At 37.9% G+C, this 9185-nt stretch overlaps 1 protein-coding gene across 2 annotated transcripts in view; it reads right to left on the bottom strand.

Annotated features, from left to right (window-relative positions):
- Positions 1-5459: 5459 nt before the first annotated feature.
- The window catches only part of DAP (death associated protein), a 48338-nt gene continuing 44612 nt past the window's right edge, over positions 5460-9185 (bottom strand). The window contains exon 4 of one of the 2 annotated variants that reach the window (XM_048076399.2): positions 5460-8098. In XM_048076399.2, coding sequence (XP_047932356.1) covers positions 7979-8098 — 120 coding nt within the window. In that variant the 3' untranslated portion in view covers positions 5460-7978. The remainder of the gene's footprint in view (positions 8099-9185) is intronic. The other variant, XR_010829530.1, reaches the window with a different exon arrangement.

The raw sequence follows: 9185 nt of genomic DNA, 5'->3' as shown, positions 1-9185 counted from the left end.
CGCCAGCAGGTGGGACAGGCCTACGTGTTACATGCTGCTGCCTCCCTGGCTCCCAGGGACTCCAGGCCCAACAGGCTTGGCTCACAAGTTAAGTCCCTCTTCCTACCCCTTAGCTGATGTTTTTTTCAAAATATTTTTCTCCCTTGTTACTACTGGGAATGTCTGTGAAGCAAAAAAAAAAGTCTCACCCAAATCAGCACTGATCAGACTGAAGTGATGCCGCAGCCAACTCCAGCAGACGCTGTCAGCAAGCTGCACAGGGACAGAGGATTTCTTCTCAAGAAGCATTTCTGTTAAGCGTGCACTGTGAAAACAAGCCTGTCTCTCCTTTTACACTTGAACAGGTTTTGCCGCACAGCTGATGGAAAGCAAAAAGTCTTCAGCCGTACTGTTATTAATGCCAGCAAACATGGCTGAAAATACACAGGGCTCATATTCATTGCTTGTAGCTTATATTACCCATTAGAACTATAATGCTATCAAAGTAATATTCTCTATTTACATCAGCACTAGCATTTTACCTTGAGTGCATACCATAAGCTAGCAAAATGCAGTGGCCCATAATGAACACAAAAGTGCCATCTTCAGACACCTTTCAGCGCACTAGTGCTAGGTCACTAATGCTGTGTAGAATTGCTTCTCAGGGTAATTGGTGTGCCTCTTAATCCTGAAGTGCTGTGCTTTAATCTTTTCACTCCATAATCTCGGCTCCTTATGAACAGCCACAGAAATATTCGTATTTTCGGAACATAAAGGACGATAAATCATGAGTGAAGTTCCTGCTTGATTCTGACTATTAAAAGCCTTTCAACAGTACCTATTTCTGGGCTGAGCAGGTACTTTGCCAATTGCTTTGCAGTCTTGCTTGGTCACAGGATAAGCAAAATGTGAAGCCTGAAGTTAGAAGAAACTGAAGAACAATAACCCTGGGACTGCTTTTGTTGATAAACTTGGGTTTTTTATCATGCCTCAGAAAAATGACTGTGGTAAGACTTACATTTCTGCTGAGATATACTATATATTCATTTATTAGGAATAGCAAAATCAGGGCATTTTTCCCTAGTTATTTAAATTGGGTAATACCAAATTATATAACGTGTACATAAATATATGTATACCTACATGTTATATGAGTGATTATTTTGCTTCCTATCTAGTAAGCTCATTTACTCCACACTATTTTGTTCAGTCTTTTCCAAAATAACTAATTTTTTTTTTTTCACTAAAAATATCTTTTCTTCTGAAGTTGCTATTCCAGCAAGGATCACTGCATAGACAGGCGCTCCTGATTCCAAGGAGCTCTGCTGAAATCCCATCCCCTGTTTTCAAAAGCATGAGACCTAGACAACAAGACACTGGGCTTATATTTTACATGACAAATTTTGTTTCACTCGCTGAAACCAGGGCCTTACAACACATTTGGGAGTCAGCAAGAAGCCCAGAAGCCAACGTTAGAGCAGTGGTTTAGTAGCCACCAAGCCCCAGAACTGAAGCACATAAAGTTGTCTAACGTTGACATCCCTCTGCAGAGCTCCAAGAGAGTAATGCACATAAAGCAAAAGGTCTGCCCTCCAGACTTCTCTTTCACCATTTTTCAGGTTTATAGGCTTACGAGGTCTGAGAAGAGAGACATTTGGAGGTCCATACCTTAAGTTTGTGTATGATCTAGCTTGACACTCCAGTTCTGCAAAACAAACCTGACATTAGCTTTACACCTTGGAGAGTATCACTGATGTTAGCAGGACTCCCTAAACACAAAGTACAAATCCTCTCTGAAAAACCAGTAGCCTTCACAGGATGGAAAAATACTATTTTGCATTACAGAAAGCTGAGTGTTTAGGCATCATCAATCTTCTCAGGATGGATCTGGTGGTAACGCTGGGTAACGTCATGCACCGGGGGGCTGGCAGAGGATTCTGCCTTTTAACCTGCTCCCCGCTGAACAAAGTCACACCTTTTACAAGGGACCAACTATCCGTGGGTGACACATGCTGCGCACAGTGACAGCCAGGAAAAAGGCTGTCTATAAACTAACCAAATGCCATGAACCTAGGAGAGAGGAGCGTTCTGAGTCATGATAAATAGTCAGATCACGCTCTATACTTTCCATAAATATTTATCTTAGAAACAATTGGCTAATGGTGAACCAGCTATTAGCATGTAAAGCAGAGCTCTTACACTACAAAGTATAGGTTTCCAGTGTGTACGTTTTAGGAGCTATTTGGCACGGTGAAAAGCGAGGCTGTGTGTTTAACAAACGTCCTCATAATAGGCTGAATTGAAAGGCTTATTTAAGGTTTCAGCCTTTCATTCCTGACCCCTCCAGCTGTCACAATTGTCATATCAGCAGCAGTGGGCTGATGTTTATTCTGTTCTGGATGATAAATCAGGCCCTAAAAAAGAACTCTTGCATTTGCTATTCATTATATTTTACCCAGCAAGTAGGGATTAGGTGGGGAATCTGCTTCTAATGTATTTTTTATTAGCAACTCGTATTTAAAGCAGTGAAAAGCTACCTGCAAGAAGGATGTCAAAGGTGTTCATCCAAACTATGTGTTCCTAGAAATCTGATCTCACGTTGCTCAATGCACCTGGGATGAATAAAATATTAGATTTTAGGTTCTAAATCTGACTACTTTCTTTCTTTGTAGGTATACACACACTACAATATTAATTAGGTCTCACTTCAACTGAAATACATCTCAATTCCACAGCCTACATGCATGTACACCCAATGCTGGCTCTTGCGGCAAAGAGAATGCATTTCTTTAAATCTTTTGGGTTAAAAGAACCATAAGTTTGATAAAATTTGTTTGCATTTGTAGATTTTCCTCATCCAAAGTTCCCTCCTGTGCAAAAAGATTCAAGGCCATGTAGATTTACGGATCAATGAGTTGTATGCTTAGTGCAAAATTAAGCAGTGCAAACTGTGGTCATTGTGTACTATAGGAAATGTTCAGTGTCCGGTCCTGAAACATGACGATACCTCATTTTTTTCTCTCTCATGATCTTCTAAGAGCACTTTCACAGAACACTACTGAATTCACTACTAGACATGAAGCCAGCTTAGTTGCCGTGTTTTTTAATGCATTTGCTTCTCCATATGTACAGTGATGTCAGTATCTTTTTGAATATGGTTTCAGACATCCACCGACACCTGACACATCTACCAAAAATGACTTGTAAGAAGTTATTTTACTTTCTTTCAAAACCTGACATTTGTCAGCCAAACTGAAGGATAAAACCCATTTTGCTGAACCAGCTTTAGGCACAACAATGTGAGAATATAACAAAGGTAATCCATGTGTCCTACTCTTGGCTGTAGAGAGCTCACAGCTCGTTAACAGCTAAACGATTTTTATAATCCTTAAAATCACTGTGGATTACAAATGCATTTCTTTTTTAAAGCTGGGAGTGACCTACAGAACCCTAGCCACTTGAGTTTTCTAAAAATACCTTCACTACAAGCTGGGCAGCAGAGATTATATTACAAGGGGTCCTTTCAAGGTCACTTGCAAGATTTATGCTTGCAATGGGTTTAATGGCTCTGTCTCAGTGTTGTCCCAGCCTGGCAGGGTTGGGAGTGAATTTTGGAAAAAAAAAAAAATCAGCAGCATCCATGTGTGCTTGTCAGCTCCAAGCAATATTAAATTATATTTAAGATTGTATTCTGTTCTCACCTGAAATCAGCATCCTCAAGGTAAAGGGAAGAGGTCTTTGTAACATACTTCATTCATGGAGTGCTTTGTAAAATAACACATTGCACTTCTCGTCTGGGGTTTCCTATCTACACACCTGCGTTAACTTTTATGAGAAGATTCACAGAAATAGCATACACCATATGCAGTCTCTTTTCTGATGCAAGATGAGGAAAACCAGTAAATGTGTTCTTAAAGGAGACCCAAGAACACACCAACAAGCAAACTACAAGACTCTGCCTTCTTAAGAAAAAATCGTACATGCCAGAGGTGTCATAAAGAAATTTTGAGGAAAAAAAGGAAAAAAAGGAATTCCATAGACTAGCAAGTTAAGTACCTTTACCAGTTATACATAATACAATAATGCACAACACTTACCAATGTTACACTGACAATGTACATTATATTTACCCATCTGTTGAGGAAGTTTGAAGATTCAACACTGTACGCTCGACTCAAGTTTCTTCTCATCTAGGCTCTTACAGTCAATATAATCTGGATTCCTAGACTTAAATCTCAATTCCTAGACAATATAATCTGGATTGGCCTAGACTTAAATCTCATTTAAACTTGATATACCAAAATCTGAAGGGGACACGAGAAGTGGTTTATAATATCCACACCTTCCTCCTCTGTGAAGACCATGAGCATTCAGAATAGTGTTGTTCTAAAGTTACAAAAACATATGTGCAAACCATCCCCTTCACCTCTGTATGAAAGAGATTGTTAGGAACATTTTCATTAAAGAGTCAAGGAGCACATAATGATTATACTACCATGAATAAAAGTCTAATACTTCTGTTTCAGTCTATCCAGTGAAAAAATGTTAGGCCATACTGTTGAAATTAGAAGCAAATAAACTCTAATTACTACTAACTGCTGAAAACAGGGCCATGGAACTTGGAATAATTATGGACAACTCAATCAACAAGCATGCCAGATGTCACAGCCATGTATTTTTCCAAAATTTAATGAAAGAAGACAGTTTTTGAACAATGTAGTGCATGACTGCTGAGGCTAAGGAGCTAACATTGTAATAGTCTCAAGAGAGCAAATCTATCATATTTGTACTGCGAGGTATCCTTTATGTTTACTATATACACACTAACCATATAGTAAATATAGGATGCCAAAAATATTAGAAAGCTTCCAAAAACCCTGTGGTCACTTATCCAAAGTCTTCTGTGAATCACTTGTGTAATGGCACGTACGATGCAATGTTATCTGTGGTATTACAAGAAGCCTGCCAACTCTTCTGGTTATAAAACTTTCATTTCTGAAAGAAGACTAGGACTTGAAAAGTAGCAGAAAATGTTAAATCTCATTTCCTTTACCATACTGATTTATTACTAGTCTAAGATTCTACACCTTGGCAAAGACCTAGTGGGGAAACTCCAATTTCATAGTGGAAGACAGCAACTTGCCTTCTAGTTGGAAGAATCCAAAACAGCTCATCCACTATGTCATAAAACTTCCTAATAATTTTCACTAACTATAAAATGTTGATTAGTCTTGTGGCATTCTGTACTAAAATTCCATAAAACCCACAAAACTCCACCCTGATTTGCACTGTGCTTATACAAAAATGAGCCCAATATACAATCTCATGCTTTATTGTTGCATTCTTGTCACTTTGACAATCCCAGAAAATTTCTTTTGCAATCATTTAATACTAATATCTGAACATCTGCTGTGCTTTTATGTTATTGTGACATATTTACTTACTTAGAAAGTATAATAATCATCAGTAGACAATCCAGATCACCAGTTATGATTCTTTATTCTCAGCAAGGTAACACTTTGGTAAGGCAACCTATGCATCAACATGGATACCTTCCAACAATACAGAATACGCTTTCATACAGAGACATTTTCTAACTGTATATGAATTCCTGCACTCTAAAAGGCACTAAAGCTATCTTGGGAGTCATACTCCATTGTACAAACATATATATCCATCTAAGTAATCAAAGACAAAATTCAGATACTGTCTATATAAGCTGTATATATATTGCATTAACAACCAGGAGCAGTTCGTAAGTCAAAAGCACCTGTATTCCCAATTTTTAATAAAAGGCTAGAAATATGGTGTTGCTTTCAAAAGGTAGAAACATACATTTGTACCTGCTGTTACTAGACACAGAGTAGAGGTATCCAGCCCCACTAAATTGTGTGCAACTATACCAAAGTACGTTTAGTTTTCCACTTCAGTCAATAGAGTCAAGAATGATTCAGGTTGTCTTGAAAATATTGGTCACATCATACCTACACCGACTGTTTTGACTACATTATTGTCTACAGTTTGAGCGTAGACACTACTTCAGATGTAGACACAAAACTAGAGCTGAATCCCATCCACATCACTCCCAATCATGGTCCATGCACTACAGTGCAATCAACAGTCCCATGCACTGCCAATGAGATGCCACCCCTTGCTGTCCTGAATCTTGCAAATGTTCCTGCCAGTGAATTAGCTCACATAAATATTCCACAAGGTTCAACAGTTCTACCTTTATGAATAAATTACTCATTTGTGAATCACTTGGACACTCATGAGTGGCAATGAACAAGGCCTCAGAAGTACCGACATCAGAAACAAAGCATATTTAAAAATTATGCATATTCTAATACAGAATAATTCTTAAAACCAATGTTCTCATTCTCTAAGACAAGTAGTCATCTAATTAAATTGAAAATAAGGACTGCATACATGGATTGTACATCCCTCCTCGGGTGCAGAATAAATATATGCATGCCTATCCTTTGTAGAACACCTTTTCCATTTCAAGCCTACAAAGAGATGGACGTGTCAGGTCCCTTTCACCCACATGAAGCGAGTTATTTCGCTTGTGAAATGGGCCATATTTCACAGAATTGTTGTTTTATATCAGTTATTCAAAGAATAATTATTGAAACTGCAGATATTTAAAGAAAATCTTAAAGAAAATCATGTTTTGAAACCCTCTTCACTGTTTTTTCCTAATATTTGGTTTTAAACATAAATGAACTAGTAAAGCCCCAAGTGACGCCAAACTTTAACTAAGTTGGCAGGTAAATAATTGCAGAGCTTGCTCCTGTACCCAGTTTTTGAGGTTGTTAGAAGTTTTATAAACCTACAGGGCATTAAAACCTGCACTGTATTTATAGTCAGTTAAAAACAGAAGTACACTTTAAAAATGTAGGTGGAATGTTTAAAAAATAATTTTTCCTGGGTTTTATAGAGGTGAGTTGTAGAAGGAAGATGATAGAGCTTGTGATTTTTTTCTTTTTGAACTGTGTAATGAAAAGATTTAATTATGTGGCCTAACCTAATCCAATTGCTTTATCTGAAAGGTAACTTTTATTCCCTTGTACCATTATTGTCCTTACAATAAAAAAAGGATGCACAACAGAGGTTGGGTCATAAACCTAAACACATTTAATGATGTTATCACTTATCTTCCAACAGTGATCTCAAAGTGTAATTTAAAAAAGAAAACAGATTTTTCTTCAGTTTATTTTAAGTTCAGTTCTGGAAGGTCCTGAACTGCTTCAGCTTGTTATTAGAACTGAGAAATTATCACCTCATAAAAATACAGGCCCCAGTGAGACCCATGAGATCATGGACCGGTAATCTACAGCAGCAGTGTACTTGTAACTCTGACTACGTCTCCCTCTCCATTCCACAGACCTCCGTACGTGCAGAGCTTGCACTGAAGAATTTCAGCAAGACTATGAGTGCGAAGGGGTAGAAAGAAGATTCAACTGGATTTCTGTCCATTTGAGAATATATTTGGACCCTTTTATCATTTCACTAGTTCAAATCAGAGGGCACAGCCACTGACACCTAACATCTTAGGAAGCTATCTATGGAATCTGTCTGTCTCACACACAAACTCCCTCCAGATAATAAAAGTAGCAGTACAAAAGGGTTGTTCTGTACTGATTTAGCATAAAAACTACATAATTATCTGCTATTGTAATGCCAGAACTAAAAGTACAAGCTTTAAGCTCATTAATCATATTCATACTAAAGTTTTGTCTTGGCAATAAGAGAGTCTTACCAAAAAAAGCCACCCTTGATCAGCAAATACAAAACAGAGAAGGGGAAAATTCTCCATCTGGTAAATCAACTGAATAATGTCTTCATTCTTATTAGCCCTTGGGAATTAAAGTAAAAGAAACAGAATATGATTTTAGGGGTCAATATTACAGATTTGATAGTGTAAATCGTAAAGTGTCATTGTCTTCTCTCAAACATATTCACTGATGGCAGTTTGGCTGAGATTTTGATGGAGAGCTCACTTGCGAGGTTGGTGAATATGCTGCTTGACATGTTGAGGGTGAGGAAGCTTTTCCACAGAAGGATGTGGTTTCTGATGAGCCACCTGAGCTGCAGCTGGAGGGAAGTCCTTATCACCCTGTATGAAGAACACATCGGGAAAAATTTAAGACATCTTAGAACCCTATGTTCCAGTTCAAGTGAATATAAGTTTTTCAAAATGTAAAGATCAGATGCAAAATAGTGCAACATATTCCTCTGAAGTCCCCCTGTACATGTACTATCTTGCTATTCTTTCAGACAACTTCAGAATCTCACTTGCACAGATTTAGTTTCTTCCAATTATACATAGCACCTAAGAACACGGTATCTTAAAGCAATCCAGTAGAAAAAAAAACACCACACAACACATTTTATCTTCAGCATTTAATAGATCCTTCTGCCAAGTCACTTTCACTGTCTCTGTACGGTCAGATCTATTCAATGTATTTGGTTTTCACAACACAGCAAGAAAGAGGAACTATTTCACAAATAATCTAAGGCAGCTTGAGAAATGACCTGCACAGGAAAACCAACTGTAGAAATGCTAGTTCTGTAGGAAGAAAGGCAGGATCTAAAACTATTCTTGACTCAAATCTCAGAGCTCCCTAGCTTTTAAGTTTAACTTGCTCTTTTAACGAGGTTTTAACGAGGTCTGCTAGTCTTAGTTCTCACTTGCTACTGTTCTACACTATCAATTCACATGTAATACTCATGTCACCAACTTAGAACTTTCTTTTCTAGGGTCAGTCCCATGAAGTTTTCAAAAAGCAGTGGGAAACAACTTCTATGAGTCCTCAATGACAGGGAGAGAACAGCACTGCAAATTCTGTTTAGAAAATGGGACAAACGCATGCGAAAAGTCTGTATTCCATGGGTTCATGGGGTGACAATGTTACACAGAAATATTTTGTATAAAGCAGACACCTCAGATTGCCTGTTTCACATGTGACCCCATTCCAACCTACTCCAAATTATTTGCTTCTACTCTGACAGCATTTTATTTTTATCTTGATCACTAGGTTAGCTTTTTACATTTTTTCTACTTTGTTCCATGCTCCAAGCTTCTTCTAATTTTCAAACACCTTTTCTCAGAATTGACATTTTCTACCTTTTTTCCCCTTCATGCTGTTCTGCGTTTTCCATACTTCTCTGCCCCCTTACACCCTATTGTCTCAAACAGAAGA

This window comes from Anser cygnoides, chromosome 2, assembly GCF_040182565.1.
Source record: "Anser cygnoides isolate HZ-2024a breed goose chromosome 2, Taihu_goose_T2T_genome, whole genome shotgun sequence".
Lineage (NCBI taxonomy): Eukaryota > Metazoa > Chordata > Aves > Anseriformes > Anatidae > Anser > Anser cygnoides.
This window is presented reverse-complemented; position numbering and strand designations above follow the sequence as displayed.